We start from the raw sequence: 18,536 nt of genomic DNA, 5'->3' as shown, positions 1-18,536 counted from the left end.
GTCAAATGATAAAAAATGTTTTTGTACTTATATTAAATATATGATATATCTTTGTTGATTATAATCAATTAATTATTTTTATTTTACTTGCAGACTCATTGAAACAGACGCAAAGTCCCTCAACTCACTCAAATCTGGAAGTGGACACTCACGCCGCTCATCCGACACCTCCCAAATCTCTATCACATCTGGAACATCCAGCAATGTAACAGTATCTTCACAGCCCGAACAATCTCCAGCCCATGATCCGGAAGAGGATCTATGGAGCTACTGGGGGAAAATTATTAGTGAATGGGAGTCTGGCTCAAGGAAAAAAGTACCCAATTTCAAGGTGAGTCACACATAATACTTTTAATTTTTACTAATAAAAAAATAGCAGATAACTCTGTCAATTCCATTTTATTAACAAAGATCGAGGGGGAAAATCAGAGTCTGCAAGTAATGTACATTCTATTACAAACATATCATAGTAGGAATATTTTGTTTTTACATATTATAATATGTATTTTGGAACCTCTGGCTATGTGTGTAGTGCATACATACATAGAATTGTTGAATTAATGATCATCAGTCATCACTCAGTCATCATCCCTTTCCCCCTCTTTTTTTTATTTCTGCTGATAAAATGTATTATAGAATTAACTAAATGTAAAACAATACACATACTCTTTAAAAAAAAATGTAAGATACTAACTAACTGATAACAAAATCATTTAAACAACGTTTTATATTGATGTAACTCACAAATAATAGGGATGAATAAAATAACAAAACATTAATAGACGCAAGATGGCGCATAGATCCCGAGTTTTGTAAACAAAAACCAATTAAACGTCAACATATTTTTGCCTTTGAATTGAGATGTTGTGTTCCTAATTGATTTTATCTTGAGAAGCATAAAAATAACCTGCATAATCCGAAATTTCAACTTTTGTGGCATATAAAGTTATTTTTTTACAACATCGATATAATTTAGTACTATTTTTCGCCGTGAAAGATTTCAATTATTGAAAAAAGGAGAAGAAAAAAAAGTTTGTAGATGAATTTTTTTAGATTCAATAAATTCTTTTATTATTTATGTATCTTTTTCTGAATCTGTAAAAATACCCTGTTAGTACAAACAAGTTACTAAAAATAAAAACCTTTCTTTGGAATTCATATAAATTCCTCATTTTTTGATCACAAAGATTAGAATCATAGATGGTCCTAAAGTGAAGACATTTTGATAATTAAAAAAAGCGCACTAAAAAAATCAGCTTCTAATAAGTTTTTTCAGATTTGTTGATTTACAAAATGTTTTTGTACATTTAGCATTATTTAGCTATCAAGTTATATTGATGGTAATGATATGTTGCTCTCAGTAGAGTACAAAATCTTAATTCAAGTGCAAAAATTTGTTGAATAGCGTAATGAATGAGCAAACTAGCATGGTGCAGAGATAGTATTGTGCGATTGAACATTTTGTCAAAAAGTAACCCTACAACCCACAAAGAGAAGTGCCCTGTGGGGTGTTAGATTGGTCCTAGGACTGATTTACTAATCCCCCTTTCAATCTTTTTTTTAAGGTCCGATCTTTTTTACCCTTCAACTGACTTAAAGACCGATTAGTCGGCCCTTCAGTCCTAGCTATATTTTTATTCTTTTTTCATTCCTATCTAGGATTGATTAATATAGAACATAGTATAATAAGTTCTAGACACACACCTCCTACTTCTAACTTCAGGTATCTTGTATTGGATCAGTCTAAAAAGACTACAAACCTTTCAGTTCGGACCTAATAAAATTTGTCCGTTCTAGGACCGGTCCTTATTGGTCTTTTTTTAGTAACTACAACAGCTGAAATGACGTAGTTACTAATTACATCATTTCAGTCTGGAAGTTCCATCATAACCTCTTTCAAGAGACAAGTTACCTGAAGTTTGAAGTAGTTAGTTGTGTACCTAGAACTTATTATTATACATTCTAAATATATATTCATTATATTATTCAATCCTAGCTAAGAATTTAAAAACAAAAAGATAGCTTGGTCTGAAAGACCGCCTAATTGATCCATAGAAGCATTGAATTGTAAAAAACATCGGGCTGATAAAAAAAAGGTTGAAAGAGGGAAGAAGGACGATACAATACTAATATTGTCTCTCATTTCTAATTAAATCCATTAACTCCTTATTCTTTCATCGTTACGATGAATTTTTGCTACTTTAATTTACAATTTGTGGCGCTTCCAATGGATTAATCAGAAAATTTTGTTCATATTAACTGATTACTTGAATTAGTATCATCATCATTGAAAGGGGATTAAAGTGTTTAAAATAATAATTAGGAAATCTCCTTCACTAGTTCTTTAAGTCTCTTGACCCACTAGGAACCTACTTATATACATAAAAATGAAGTTATCTCACACTTGCTTCAAAGTATTCAAGTACCCCCCCCCCCATACTACTTGTATAATTATAGTGCTTCTCATACTTTTTTATACCAAAATATATTGATTATGTATATAACCATACCCATGAGACCGACCCAGGGCTGGTTTTAACGTGAACGGAGCCTGGGCCAAATGTGGGGGCCTTTTCCTTTCTTTCCTGTATATATATATTTTATTTTTTTAGTTTATAATCTTTAAAAAATAATATTACACTTATTTTTCTAGAAAATATAATGCGGGCCCTTTTTTCTTATAAAATAATATTTCCTTTTCTTTTTTAAATGACCTTTTCTTTGGGAAAGGTGAATTCCTTCAATTATTTTTATGGATTTCTTTTCAATCAAAAGTAAATCCTTTTTTTCACTGGATATATATATATATATATCAAGTGTAGACCCCTAACTAAGAGTGGGACAAGGGTAAATGCTTTTCCCTAAAACCAGCCCTGGAATAAAAATTTTGATCTTCCTTCCCCTAAGCAATGAAATTATGGGAAAATTAACACTGTATTTTGTTGTCAGCAGTTTTCTGCTACTTTCGCCCTAATCAGTGTTCTGAACAATTGACTGGGTGATTTAAAATTAGCTCTTATTAACAAGATATGAACAATTCTCATCAATTATAAAGAAATAATAATTCCATAGCTGATTTTGGACCTTTGTCCGGTTTCAATGTGGTTGCGATGTAAGACACATTTTACTGAACACATGGTAATTTTCCATTGTACGCTTTTGCACCGAGGCGCACTGCTTGAGAAACACTGTCATAATGTATATATTATATATCAAATAGCATAATACATACTTGTATAAACGTTAAATTCCCAATAAAGTTTAAATAAATACATACTTAGATAGATAGACCCTTGATAATTTAAAGTACACATTATATACATACATAAAATTAATTATGTGCGATGAAAAAGTGAATTCAATTAATATGTACATATTAATAATTATCAGTCACTGAATCCTTGTTTTTCTTTAATTCATTCATTAGGAGCTCGTTCGTAAAGGAATACCTCATCACTTCCGTGGTATTGCCTGGCAACTTCTCTGCGGAGCACATGAGTCCAAAGATAATAAAAAGAAATATGCCGACTATATGAAGACTCAGTCTGCATGTGAAAAAGTCATTCGCCGTGACATGGCTCGTACCTATCCAGAGCATGAATTCTTCAAGAAAAAAGATGGAATTGGCCAAGAGGCTCTCTTTAACGTTATGAAAGCGTATTCCATACATGATCGCGAGGTTGGATACTGCCAAGGATCTGCTTTCATAGTTGGGCTTCTTCTTATGCAAATGCCAGAGGAAGAGTCCTTTGCCGTTCTTGTCAAAATCATGCAAGAATATCGAATGCGTGAAATGTTCAAGCCCTCCATGGCAGAGTTGGGGCTTTGTATGTATCAACTAGACATGTTACTCCAGGAACACGTCCCTGATGTATATGCACACTTTCAATCCCAGTCCGTTCATACTAATCTTTATGCCTCCTCCTGGTTCCTGACACTCTTTACAACGTCACTACCCATTAATCTATCCTGTCGCGTCATGGATTGCTTCCTTTCTGAAGGAACTGAGGTCATTTTTCGTCTTGCATTAGCGCTCATAATTCTTGGGAGACACGATCTATTAGTTGAGGACATGGAGGGAGTCATAAGGGTAAGTCTCTTTTTTATTAATTTTTGGGCAAATAATGTATATGGATCTCTTACAGTATTTCCAAAAAGATATGCCAGCCAAGTTTGACGCGGAGCCAAACAACGTCTTTGACTTAGCCTTCAGTCTTAAAATCAATCAGAAAAAAATGAAAAAAATGGAAAAGGAATATACAACCATGAAGACCAAAGAGAAAGAGGATGAGATTGAACTCAAAGTATGATTAATTTTAAGTTTTATGATAGCATATATATAAAATATATCCTAATTTAACTCTCTTTTCCTTGGTTTCATTATAGCGCCTTCGAACAGAAAACCGTTTACTTCGTCAAAGAGTAGACTTGTTAGAAACCGAGTCCTCTGAATTAGCTGATCGTCTTATTCAGGGACAAGTTACTCGAGCTGAAGTGGAAGAACATACTTTTGCCATAAAAAGGGAACTTGCTGCCATTAAACAACATGATATTGATACAAACGCAAAGCTTGAAGAAGCAAAAGATCAAATCACTACGCTTTCAGAAATAGTTGAGTCTTCTTCAAAGCCAAGCTCAATGGAAGAAGAGGTATTTCTCAAGTCTGAGATAATCAAACAAAAGGAGGAAATGATTTCTTGCTTGCAAGATGAGCTTATTAAAGTTCGTTTGAGAGAAGCAGAGAACGAGGAGTCCATTAAGAATTTATCTGAGAAATTGCAGGAGGTAGAGGAGGAAAAGAAGAAGCTCCGTGAGATTATACCAGAAAATGAAGTGGCAAGCCTTCAAGAAGAATTAGCAGCATCCAAACTTCGTGAAGCAGAGGCACAGCTAGCCTTAAAAGACTTGAGAATAAGTGTAACTGAGCTTCAGGGCCTCTGGACCAAACACCTCAAACGTCGTGCTGATGAGAAAGCGAATGATCCTGACTCTTCCTCCTTCCGTTCCGGCTTTAACATAAACAGCAATGGAGACGTTGTGTCTTCAAACACAACCTCATCCATTACCATGCCATCAACACCCAAGAAACTATTAGGAACTCTTTTGGATCCTGTCGGAGTGGTCAACGCAAAATCCGAGGCAACTCGTTTGGAAGAGGAACTCATGACTTCTAGACTCGTTGAAGTTGAGGGACAGGCTCAAATTAAAACTCTTGAACTTCAAGTGATGACATTAGAGACTCAGGTGTGAAAATCTTTGATATTTATATATTTGTATCTCCACATAACTATAATATTTACATATGTCCTATTCTTCTTTCTTTTTTTAGAATCAAGTGATTGCGAATCAATTAAAACGGCAAGGAGATGAGGTTACATCCCTTCAAGATGATGTTGACAAGAAAAATGGATTCGAGTCCGAACTAAGGGTCCAATTAAAAGAATCTCATAGGAAGTATACAGATCTTGAGACTTGTATGAAGGAGGAAATCATGTTGGCTCGTATTCGAGATGCAGAGAATACTCAGTGTGTTGCTGAATTGACACAAAAGATATCTAGTTTAGAGTATAAGGTAATTTAGAATGATACCATACCTTCATTCATATCAAATATATAATACTTATAACTATTGCCGACTGTATTCATGCATATATTTACTTATTTATTTATAGGGTGTGTGTAAGTAATTGAATTGAAACTGAGAGACCCTTAAATTTCCCTGGTGTTGACTTAATTTATTCGTTCTTTTTAATTATGAATCGTCAAGTTTTCAGTATGTATTAATGTACATTGTACATAAATATCATTTTGTAAAATAGGATTTGACGTTCAGATAATATGTGTCTAGACATTTGTAGTAAAGTGTCATCCGTTACAAATAAAGTTTTTAATTTATATAATGAGTTTCTTGGTATGTATAAATAGACATATGAAAATGATATTTACCTAATACTTAGTGTACTCCTATTGCTGCTCGCTTGTTGCTGTATTCATATATAATTGCAAATATTTGCTAAAATATTTAGTCAAAAAACACACACGCCCGATTAATTAAATTACCTCTTTTATGTGTTTCTACAAAATTTAATAATAATACATTCTCTTTCTTTATTATAGAATCAAGAGATCCTCACTGAAGGAAACTTGGCTTCCTCCATTAGACAATCTGATAAAGTGAGGGAATTGCAGGATACAATTGCCAGTTTAAGAGCTCAGGTAATTGCGTCTAAATAATTGAGGATATTAATTATAAGTTATATATATATGTCGTGTAAAAGTTGTAATTTGTATTAAAAAAAATTGTACAAGCTGCAACTCAAAAATGAATTGAGTAATTTTAATTGAAGAGTAGAACATGTGATGAGGACGACAATACAATAATTGAAGAATCCATGGATATTATATCCAAAGTATCATTCATAACTATTTTGATGACAATTATTAATTCCATATGAACGGCATTCCATGTGATCAATACACAATTTTATGGCGTCGTCATCACCAATTTTAAATTTTTTTAGTGAGGGCGTTTATCGAAATAAAATGAAACACTATTAGTGAAATTTTAGAATTGTCGGAATATGATGGCTGCGATTGGGATTCCCTCAAAGTGCGGCCCTTTTCGAAGGATCCTATAACTTTAATGGGACATAATTTAGCTCAAAGTCAACCGATTTCAAAAATGTTTGCTTTAAAATACTCACAACAGCAAGTTTTAATTCAAAATTAACATTTGTACAAAAAGTACAATGAAAACATTATTGCAAAATATTAATCATGGACCTCTAGCCAAGCTGCAAGTTCGATTTTGCCAATTTTTAACCAACTCATATAAGTATGGACAAAAATATTTTGAGATCTCAATCGGAATTCATTTAGACCTATAATTTGAATTGGTCATATTTACCATACTAGTACTCCCCAAATGGAATGATGACATCATTTCATTTGGTTTTTGGTATATTAAATCAAGCTTAAGGAAAAAATAGAAATTGTAACTTGCATAATCTATTTTTACAAGTTGTATAAGCATATTGGATAAGTTGTAATTTATTCGTCTTAAAATGCACTATTTAATTACAAGATTGATCATTCAAATTACTAACTACTAATTGATACAATCATTTCATTTTGCTTAATTAAAGTTACATGGTTATTATGTATTTACAAATGAGTAATATAACCATGGGCATATGAAACTTATAATGTGCCACTGAATACTTATATTTTAGTAACTTTTTTATTAAAATAGGTCAAAAATTATACCATACATATATGGATCATGCATGGAATATTCACTTATTGCATGATCCTCATCCCAAGTAATCTAAATCCTTAATTAAAAATTTCAAGTCATTTTCTGGTTGCAACTTGCGTGTACAAAGTCGCAATTTGTACCAAACATACTTATACAATGTACATAAACACCAGGTAATTGATTAAATGCACTTCGTTTTTCGCTGCTCTTTGTGTTTTGTTTCATATAACATGCTATTTCATCTTAATATTATATACATAGAATGTTTGTTGGTACATGATACATTTACATATCATAGAGAAGGGGTCACCAACCTTTTAAAAGCTTAGGGCTACTTTAAGATTCCCAAATGGCTTGAGATTTACCAGCTCAAAAAATATGTATAAACAAATCTAAAAATCAAAAGAATACCATATTTTTAGAACAAGTCCAGCGGGCGACTAAGAAAAAGTTGGTGGGCCCTGCTATAGAGAGAAAAGCGAAGCAAAGAGTTAATAAAGTACAGCAAAAATCATGGTGGTAAACTTTATTGTTGTAGTTTTATTTTTCTCATAAACATATTATAAATAATCCATATATTTATGCTGTAATAGTAAATTTACATTAATCGAATTAAAAGATTTAAAAATTAGGTAAAAAGAGAAATTTATTGATTAATAGATATATACGTGGCTCGAAAATCAGAATATTGGGAAATTTGAAAAACTATTAAAGACAAATTTTTATGTCAATTTCAGGACAATGTTGAAACTATATGTATATATATTTTGCAGATTTCTTAAATATTTATTACATTATTAGCAATTATGGTCAGAAATTGAATTCCTGGAGGAACTTGACTTGTATTTTAAACCTATAATTATGAAATTGTTCAATTTAAGTTCATATTGAACCATTTCATTATAGGGCTCACAAATCAAATGTTGTATTTTCTTTTAAGTATTGTGTTATTTTCTTCTTTATGCATCAAGACCGAAACAATAATATTTCAATTTTTTATAATATAAGTATTATTATCAATACCTAATAAATATTTAATCCTGATACAAATAAGTGTGGGTCATTTTTTAATTTTTTACGATAGAGTAAATGGGACTAGTCTTCCTCACAAAATGAATTCTTTTTATAAAAAGAAATGCAGTGATTGTATTGAGGGACCTCTGAAACCAATTCCCAATTATTTTTATACTAATGCAGATACAACGTTTTCAAAATTCGAATAAATTGATCAAACTCCCTCAAATCGACCCACCTTTATGTACATATTTATTGTATTGTCGTGCCCAAAATTAAATATTGCCAAGTCCTCTCATATAATTTTATTATTTTCATTAATAAAACTAAGGCTCAAGTCTAAAACAAAAAGAAGTGGCGTATACCAATTTTATTAATAAACTTGTTTCTACCGATGATAAATGAATAAGTCATTAACGTCATGGGTGTGACTTGAGTTTATTTCTTCAAATTTCAATGGTAATGATCTAGAACTTGATAATTAAATATTTTTCTTTTTAAATGCAGTTTATAAATGTTCTCTATTCATTCCCGTTAAGTCAGTCAATTAATTACTAGTGCTTTTGAGTATCCTTTAATTATTCATAATTAATTACAAAAATAATCCATATTCAATCTCTCAAAACTATATAATGAATTATGTAAAATATAAATAGTTTCTATATATTCGTGTAGGTATACAAATAAATTATTATCATAGAAAAAAGTAAATACTTTAATAACATTGAGTACAGGTAGCAAAATTTAGAAGATTTGTGTTGAGAATGATGCAAATTATTAAAGATATTTTTTCAACTTTTTTATGACAATTACTAATTTATTAGTTAGTACTTATTATGTAACACATTATAAAGTTAAGTTCAAATTTCCAGAGTTATATTACTTGTAAATACATAATAGAACCAAATAAGATAATAGGATTAATTAATAGACCAACCTTGTAATTAAATAAGGTGTTCGTAGACGTATAAATTTTAATTTGAACTTAACATCAATAAAAATCGCTCACTCATTCGCTCTCTCTCTCCATGTCTAAAATCAATATTATATTTGATTAGTAATAATGTAACAAATAATAAATCACAATTTGGTAAGGTAAAAGACACATTCATTTAATTAGCAATTTGTGTGGACATTGTTATGAGTCAATAATTTAAGTGATTTGAAGCTTGCTTCAAATCATGTACATATTAATATATAATGTATTTGTCCATGCTTATTGATGCTGCTTCAGCTGCTACGTTTCTTAATTTGTACTATTAATACTACTAATATCATGAATAATTTTTCTTCTTCCAGTCAAATAATTTCGACCTTCCTACACCGCTCTGCACACCGATTGTCGAGTATAAACTCTTCTTACCAAAATAATTCTTTAGAAAAATACATAAATCCAAATAGACACATTCTTACAATCTCACTCACTCACACAATCTAACACACATCTTCAAAATCATACACACATATTTTATATATATAATGAAATTGTTCTGAAACATTTCCTTATCTCTAGGTCCCTATTCGTCAGGTACTTGATTCAGATTTTTCAAGATTTCCCTCCTTTCATTATAATTATCCTATTCATTATATGTTATAGCTTCATATAGATACATGTTTTCTACCTAATAATGACGTGTATTCAAGGATTCGTAAATACGTCTTTACTAATCCTTTCATCTACTTATCTCAGTGATTCCCAACCCTTTTATCATTGCAGAGCCCTATAGCATTTTTTAATATCTTGCAGCATATTATAAAGTATACTACAACCAAATATTTTATTTATGTAATCGCTAGCGAAACCCCTGAAGATGCACTCCGGAGTACTAAGGTTCCTCGGAGCTCCGGTTGGGAACCACTGAATTATATCTCATGACATTTCCACGTACCTCTCTTTTGTTCTTTTCTTTTTAATAAAAAATAAATATAGTTATATTTTAAAGCAGTGCTTCTCAAACTTTTTGACTTACTCCTTTATAACGGTAATTTGAGCATATCTATGCCTCATTCTAACAATATATGTACAATATATATATTTTATAATTACACCCATTTATAATGCCCAGTTTGAGAATCACTGTCTTGCACCTTCCTCTCATTATTTGCAGCATGCTGTCCCTTTTAAATAATGTATTATTATCATTCATTAATATCTACAACAATTAAAACAAATACATTAATGCAATAATATTATATCTAATGACTAATTATTATCTTATATGTTGTGTTTAGGTCACGCGTTTGTCTCTCATGAACTCAAAGCTATCCAAGTCCTTGAGTCTTCACAATTTAGCCATGTCATTCTCCTGTTCCTCATCTTCTTCATCCTCATCCCTCTCTACGCCATCTACTACGCCCAATCGAGTCGAGTCTCCGTCTACAGCTCATCTGAGACTCAATCTATCTGCAAGCCTTCAGCGGCTGCCCTCCTCCTCATCTTCATCCTCTTAGCAAGCAGTTATTGGTGCGTACGTGCATGTGTGAGATCAGACAATATTAATTATATTATTATGTTTGTGAAGATCGATTTGCTTTCTGTGATAAATGGATATTTATTCAACATGTACATATATAGAGTACATGATAGTTCTACATACTTATATAATACATGCATACAAGATATTATTATAAATATTATACAAAAACAAGCTAGAGAAGAATTAAGACAAAATGATATGCAAGATGATGTCTTCTGTTTTTTCTCATATTTTTCATTTTATAATATAAATTAATCACAACTACAGTTTTGAATACATATATTATTATTTTGAGTGATTCCCTTATTTTGTAGACATTCCATATATACATATTATAAATAATTATTAATTATCATTATACTCTAATTACTCTTCAAAGTCACAACAACGATACATAACATCTTTTATTAATTTTCTATCGTCATTTTTATAAACGTTTTAGCTATTTTTTTGACTAGTTTATCTTTATGTTCTTTCTCATTTTCATTAATTATATATTTTATATACAGACATGATATAATTATAATAATACGTTACAGAAAGAGTATTTCTATTATCATTATTATAATACTTACAATGAATTAATTGATTTGTTTTGTGATCGTCATTCCTGCAAATCACCTAGTAAATATATATCCCCCATTTCCAATTTGTTCTTCATACCTTCACTGATATAAGTTCATATACTAATGATAATATTTGATGGGAGTAACGAATACCTATTTTCAACCCAACTTATCATTGTACTCTGTAGACACTTCTCCCACTTTTTAAGCAATATTACATGTTTTTCATAATGTCACATTATTATAATGATAATTATATTATATTAAACAAGTCTTTATCTGATATACTACAACATCATACAATAATATGTTTATATATTATATAAATTACATGCTCAAGTTTATGGTTGTTTTGACTTACTTAATTATTTTTTGTTTTGTTTTTCTTAGCACAAATAAAAATACCGAGTTTGTTGTTACACATACGGAATACACTATGTACATACATGATAGGGATGTAGAAATATTAACAATTTAAGTATCGATATCAAAAAGAAGTAAGCATTCATTTCACGTGAAAATAAGGAGGGAACTGAAAAAAATGTTCAAGAGTGGCCCTGGATTAGAGTCCCATTAAATTAAGGGTCATATATTTATTACATCCAGATGACGTGGTGGGGGGGGGTGGGGGGTGGAAGTTAACAAATATATTTTATTTCAAATGCAATATACGGCTGTTCGTTTTTTTTTTCTTGGGGGGGCCTTAGTTTTTAAAAAATTATGTTTTGCCCAAAAATTTGATTAAAGGACTTTTTTTTTAAAGAAAAGAGATCCTTAAAAAATTTTACCATTATATTTTTTTCTTCTAATTCAATTATATTTTCGTGTTAAGACAAAAATTCATTTTGGGGACGCTACAGCCCCTCCAGCCTACCCCCTGATAACGGATCTACAATATAACACACTTTCCTAAGTGGGAGCCCCTGAGCCATAAAATCTATACAAGGATGAAGGGTTTACAGGGGTTTTTTTACGATCTAACTAAGCAATTGTACTCTTACCTACTCCTCCCCACTAGATTCCATTTCGAAAAAGTATTAACATGAATAAGGAAGCACACTATGAAAATTAAAAAAATTCAGAGGGGGAGTCTAAAAATTTTGAACCCTCCAATCCAAGAGGGATATCAAGTGTTTTGGAGAAACAGACAGAGCGAGATATAGGGGGGTCAAAATTGTACCTTTTTTCGGACGTCATAAATGTCCTACCTCTCAAGGTTAATAGAAATATTTCTATTAACCTTGCTACCTCTAAGAGTATGGTATGTTGAGCAGGAGCGTCCGCAGAGGGGGCCTGGAGGGGCTGTATCCCCCCTCAAATGAAGGATTTTTTTGTTTTGGAGTAAGAAAGATTATCGCTCTGAAATAAAAAAATTTGCTAGAAAACATGGGTTAAATTTTTTTTGAACGATCGATTTCTCAAATAAGGTTCTTCGACCAAATTACGCAGCCGTGCAAATGTTGATTTTTTTTCAAAAAATTAAGAAAACCAAAAGAAAAAAAAATATATAATATAGCAGCAAAACGTGTAGTGTTAATTAATGTTTATTTGCTCATTACTATGAAAAGATTGAGTGATTTTTATTTATTTTTGATATTCTGTTTCTGTCGTCCTTTTAAAATAAACTAAACTATACTAACCATTTAGTCATTTTATCATCATGAGCGAGGTATACGCAAAAAGGCAGCGCATCTCAGATCTCCTAGATGCTGGAGTTGATGTAATGAAGAAAACGGACATTGTTAAGTGTTCTAGGCACTTTAAAGAGGGAAACCAATAGGACCTCACACCCCAATGTGGTCTCACTGAAATCCCCCATGGTGGTACCATGAGGCAATTTGTCATTAATTCCTGCATGGCCTTCATAAAGACGTGTAAAGGCTGTGATTGACAATGAAGGTGGCCATATTGAGTTAAAAAGGTTTTGTCAAAACTTTGTCTACATATTTTGTTAATATTTTTTTTTTTTTTTGTCTATTATTGAAAATATAAAATTATTGATGTACTTCTAAATCCATCTCTTAAGTCCACGTTTTGTCTACCACTGTATAATCCCGCAGACGCCGATATCTTGTTGCTAGAATCAGAAATATTGCTACATCTACCACAATGGAACCCCTACGAACACTGCAAATGAAGTACAAAGACAATTTTTGGGAAAAAATATTTTGCCCTCCCTCTTTACCTGATCTTTGACTTTGAAATGTACGATCGACTACGAGAACAATGTAATTTTCCGGCTCAACATGGCAGCTGCTTTGGCAAAATATTCCTGAAGACGTTGTACGTACTAGCTGCAAGTAAATGACAAGGCGTTTTCGCCAAATTGTTCAAAACAATGGGAATCAATTTGAATAAGGACAATATTAAACCTTGGAATAGTTTATAGTTGAGCCCAAAACTATTTGTACTCTCACAAAAATGCCAAGAAAAAATAATTAGATGTTTATCGTGGATCTTCAAACTCATTCAAAATATCTTTAGTAAATCAAAATCTACTCTTAACTAAAAAAATTATAATAATTTATTTCTTTTTTGGAGTAAATTAACAAAATATCTGTATGGCGTTCCATGAGTATTCATACCCAAAGAGCAAAATGACTTGATACTTTGTGACATAGACTGTGGCTTACTTCAAATATTGAGAACACTCTGGATAAGTCCTTATTAAATTGAGGGAAACACTGGTATCAATTTTGGCCCACTCTTCTTTATAGAATCTCCAAAGGTCATCGAGATTTGTAGGATGTTCTTTCCACACTGTTTTTTTCAATGTAGCCCATAGATTCTCAATAGGGTTAAGGTCAGGATTTTGGGATGGCCAGTCTATGATCCTAACCTTTTACCGATTGAGAAATTCTTGAACTTTTTATGAGGTTTGCTATGGGCCATTGTCTTGCTTGAACCACCAATGTCTTCCAAGCTTAAGTATCTTTGCTGATTGATACATATGATTTTCAAGAACCTCGATATAGACTTCCTTTTTCATGGTACCATCAATTTTGTGAATTTTTCCACTTCAATTGGCAGCAAAATAAGCCCAAATTATGATGCTTCCACTGCCATGTTTTACTGTTGGAATGATGCTTTTGGGGTTGAAGGCTTAGCCCTTCTGTTGGCGCATGTGCCGATGTAAGTTGTGGCCAAACAACTCCGCCATTGTCTCATCTGACCACAGCATAGTGCACCAGAAGTTGAGTTAATTATCTTTGGCATAATTCAGCCTAACCTTTATGTACCTACTCTTGAGGAGTGGGGTTTTTCTCGGCAAAAAAGCCTGGGAACCCATTCGTGTACAAAACCCTTTGCACGGTTGGTCGTCCAACCAAAGTTCATGTTGTTTCCAACCCCAGTTGGATAATTTTGAGAGTTGTAGTTGGATTCTTGGAAAACCCCTCAAACTGCTTCTCCCACTTGGGTTGAACTCAGCTTGGATTTCCTACCATGTAGAGGAAGATTCTTGACAGGACAAGTTCTTTTGAATTTGGTAATGATGCTTCAGACAATCACCTTGATTATGGCAATTGACTAATTGCTGGTGGATGTCCTCAATGTACTCCTTGGTCTTGGTTATGTTGAGTGTTGAATAAGACTGAAGTAAGAAATCGGCTCATCACAGTTTTATACCTCAGAAGAGAGTTCAAATAATTTATTGATCTCTTGAATACTTTATAGAAGTCTCTTGATTTTTCCAACCTTCGCCATGATAAAAAAAACAGACAATATGTTTTTTTATTTGTACCTTTTTGGAGGTGTATGAATACTTTTGAAACAAGCAAAAATTGTTTTCGAAGCATAAAAAAATATTTTATAAAATAAGTTTTCTGATGTAGATATGGCAAATAATGAAAGGGCTCAACTTTTGGGCTCAACTGTACCAATTACAATACAAACCACGATCTTTTACTAATTTTTTTGATTGAACTCTAATTCTGGACGACCCTGTACATTCAACTCTGGATAAGTGAAAAATTTGTTTTAGACCTAATTTTTCTCCGACACACATCCTTTACTCCATAAACTACTTCACATAAAAGTAAGAAAAGTTTGTGCAACTTTTGTTAATAACTCACAAATGTTAAATACAAATATGTTTTTTTGAATTTCAGTGCATTTGTCTATTCAATATAGCTAATGGGCTAAACAATACCACCGTTGAGGAAATTGAAAATAATAATAATATAATTCACCAATCTGTCTTAGCAAAAAGACTATATGAAATTATTTAAGTAACCAATTTACATTCCAAAGTGATCAAAAAATGGGATTATATTCTTAACTTCGTATAAGAGTAATATTTTTTCTGGAATTATTTCACTGATCCAAACTTGAATGCCTGACCATCAATATTTATTAATATGAATATTAACCAGCTTTTTCAACTAAGTAGGCCTTCAGGGACGTCCACACGATTATAAATATATATAAACATCTTCTTTTTTTTAGGGGGGGGTCGGGTTTAAAAAAAAATCCAAAAATTAAAGTTTTTAGATTTTTTTTTTTCAAAAATCCTCAGCTATTCATAAAAATTTTTTAAATTCATAGCTATTCTAAAAAAATTATTTTTTTTTGGAAAAATAATTTTTATAAAGTCACAAAAAATTTCAAAAATTAATTTTCAAGTATGGCGAAAAATTTCAAAAATACATAGGTATTTACAGAAAATAAAATTTTTTATGGTAAAAATTTGAAAAATTATATATTTTTTTGAAAAACAATTGAAAATTTAAATTTTTTGGGAAAACAAATTGAAAAATCGAATTAAATTTTGAAAATTTGATTTTTTTTAAAATCAAATATTAAATTTTCTAGTAAAAAGAAAAAATCCTTTTTTTTTTTTGGGGGGGCTACAGCCCCTCCAACTGCGAACACCTCTGGTACTGCAAATCTATCATAACAAATAAAGTTTTAAAAATCAATTTTTCAATTTCAGTATGACAGTATAATATTCAGTATATACAGTTAAATAGTATATCATTGAAAAACGTCGACGAAGAGACAAACCTTAGTAAATATAGAATATAACTCGCATATAAATCTTTAGTGTTACTCTACGTTTTTAATGAGCACACTTAGACGTAGTTACTCAATACTTTGATATTCTCTCTCTTTTCTTTTGGTATTACAGAAAGTTGCTAGACGTGAATTTGATTGGGAAAAATAAATATATATATATAATTATTTTAATCCTATAAGGACAAAATTAAGACATAACATAGAAAATAAATTATAGATAATGTTACTTTTCGTAAAATAACCTAGATAAACCAAATTTTTCATCAAAATAAAATTTAATCCTTTTTCGTGAAGTTTCAGAAGTGTGCCTTTACAGGTAAAATTTAAAAGAAAAGTACATATTATTTCATTTTGTATCATTTTTCTAAATAGGTCTAGTTAAAGTAATTTAAAAAACTTATTATATTTAATATATATTAAACAAATCAATCTACATCGATAAACTTATTACTATTACTTCTTTGTAATATACATTTTTGTATTAATGTTTTTTCTATAAATACAATAAATTATTATTGTATTGAAAATTGACGCGGAATAAAAACAGATCAGAGTATAAAGTGAAAATAACTCCATTCTTGATAAAATTTGATAGATTTTTATATAGACAATACCAAAGTGTGAATTGTAATGGAATCCAATATTATTGCTATACACTTGCTCCGAAAAAAAGATATTTTTATTGTATACTTCTCAAAAGACACTCGTCCATATAGGGTTAAAAAAGAGTGGTTTCATACTCTCAAATGGCACTGGAACTATAGGGACCATTAGCCACCCTCTATTTTGGAAATTTTTACAGTTATTGCAAAAAAAAAAAAGAAACGTTTATTTTAGTAGAAAGGTTATTCCTTCAAACTCCGTCTCTTCCCAAAAATTAAATATAAAAATTTAAGTTTTTTGTCTCTCCTTAAAAAAAGTAATTTGTCAAATTTGGCATTTATTAAAAAAATTATGTCAAAAAACTCCATTCACAACCTTACCCCTTTAAAATGAGTAATGACGTTACCATTCCATAATTTGGTCTCCCTACTTGCAAATACATTCCGGCGCTAGAGAATAGCTAAATACGGTGAATTCTAAGACGATTTATTCAATTTAATACATATAACAATCAAATCCAAAATCTATATTAATAAAGCAAAGTTTGTCCGTCTATATAACTATTTGTTTGTTTATTTATCCGGGGAGACCCACGACCTATATAATAACTGGGTGCACAACCTATAGAATAAAACGGAGAAAAAGAATGAGTTACCCTTCTGCTGTTGGCAGCCATCTTGAGTACCAATTTATACTAAACACTCTTTAGTGACTTTATTTATTCATTAATAAGTTAATGCAAATGATTGGTGCATACAAGTCGAGGATGACATTGTCTTGTGTCGCATTTGGTTGCAAAAACACGTATGCTGCTGGCAATTCAATTTCATATCATCGTTTTCCGACCCAGAATCCAGAGAGGTGCAGACAATGTGTAAGGAATCTCAAACGAGATGATATAGTTATGTAAGAAAGACCTTATGCCTACTTAGTCTCAGTACCATTCGAAACTGGTATTCGAATGTGGATAGTGATCCAAGTTTTACTCAATGTTCCTTTGATATTCTTTTTAAGAATCAATGATTCAAAGGTCTTAAATATCATGTGTATATTATATTTTTATTTTCAAAAAATAAATAGTAGCAAAGATTTTTGTAGTAAAATGATTCTAGTTTATTGTTGGTTCTGATGCAACATGGCTTCTCAAGGTATCTATATTTTTTTAGAACGGTCTGCAAGCTCGGAAATCATATTCATTTGCCATTGGAGCTTCTCCTTAATTACTTGAGCTGATTGGAGAGAATATGGATGATCCAATTGCACATTTTCCGTAGCCTCAAAGTGGGAAGAATCTATCTCGAGTCCAGGAGATGGTTTGACATTTTAAGGAAGTGAGGAGGACTTCCTTGTAGGAGACTTGCGTTTTCGAAGACTTCTTACAACTTCTTCTTGAAGTCGAGTCGGCAATGCAGAAGGAGAAGAACTTGAATCTTTTCCTTATCTTAAGCCTTGTACAGCTTCGAGAATATCGTTGTGCCTCCTTCTCATATTAAAGAAGAAAAGGAAAACTGTACATATATCTATATTTAACATTTTGATGACGTCATAAATTGTATCATAATTAAAGGAGATGTCATTTTGGGAACTCTAAGTTATTATTTT

At 31.3% G+C, this 18,536-nt stretch overlaps 1 protein-coding gene and 1 long non-coding RNA gene across 9 annotated transcripts in view; one reads left to right on the top strand and one right to left on the bottom strand.

Moving 5' to 3' along the window:
• Window positions 1–11,736, top strand: part of Evi5 (ecotropic viral integration site 5) — a 32,510-nt gene extending 20,774 nt beyond the window's left edge. For 5 of the 7 annotated variants that reach the window (XM_040727136.2, XM_040727138.2, XM_071894024.1 and 2 more), the window contains 7 exons: window positions 94–331; window positions 3,428–4,090; window positions 4,146–4,304; window positions 4,387–5,244; window positions 5,330–5,572; window positions 6,118–6,216; window positions 10,505–11,736. In XM_040727136.2, the coding sequence (XP_040583070.1) occupies window positions 94–331; window positions 3,428–4,090; window positions 4,146–4,304; window positions 4,387–5,244; window positions 5,330–5,572; window positions 6,118–6,216; window positions 10,505–10,723 (2,479 nt within the window). In that variant the 3' untranslated portion in view covers window positions 10,724–11,736. Of the gene's footprint in view, window positions 1–93; window positions 332–3,427; window positions 4,091–4,145; window positions 4,305–4,386; window positions 5,245–5,329; window positions 5,573–6,117; window positions 6,217–9,571; window positions 9,801–10,504 lie in introns of all 7 variants that reach the window. The other 2 variants (XR_011784286.1, XR_011784285.1) reach the window with 1 other exon arrangement.
• Window positions 11,737–12,957: 1,221 nt separating this feature from the next.
• LOC121131764 (uncharacterized) lies at window positions 12,958–18,415 on the bottom strand. Of its 2 annotated transcripts, XR_005869156.2 has the most exons (3): window positions 17,315–18,415; window positions 13,501–13,609; window positions 12,958–13,442 (listed from the first exon to the last, which is right to left on the bottom strand). It is a non-coding gene; the product is annotated as an uncharacterized lncRNA (long non-coding RNA). The 2 variants fall into 2 exon arrangements; XR_011784284.1 differs by having other exon boundaries at window positions 13,501–18,409.
• Window positions 18,416–18,536: the final 121 nt, after the last annotated feature.

Source organism: Lepeophtheirus salmonis, chromosome 1 (genome assembly GCF_016086655.4).
Source record: "Lepeophtheirus salmonis chromosome 1, UVic_Lsal_1.4, whole genome shotgun sequence".
Taxonomy (NCBI): Eukaryota; Metazoa; Arthropoda; class Copepoda; order Siphonostomatoida; family Caligidae; genus Lepeophtheirus; species Lepeophtheirus salmonis.
Note: the sequence above shows the minus strand (reverse complement) of the source record. Positions and strands in the feature narration are given on the sequence as shown.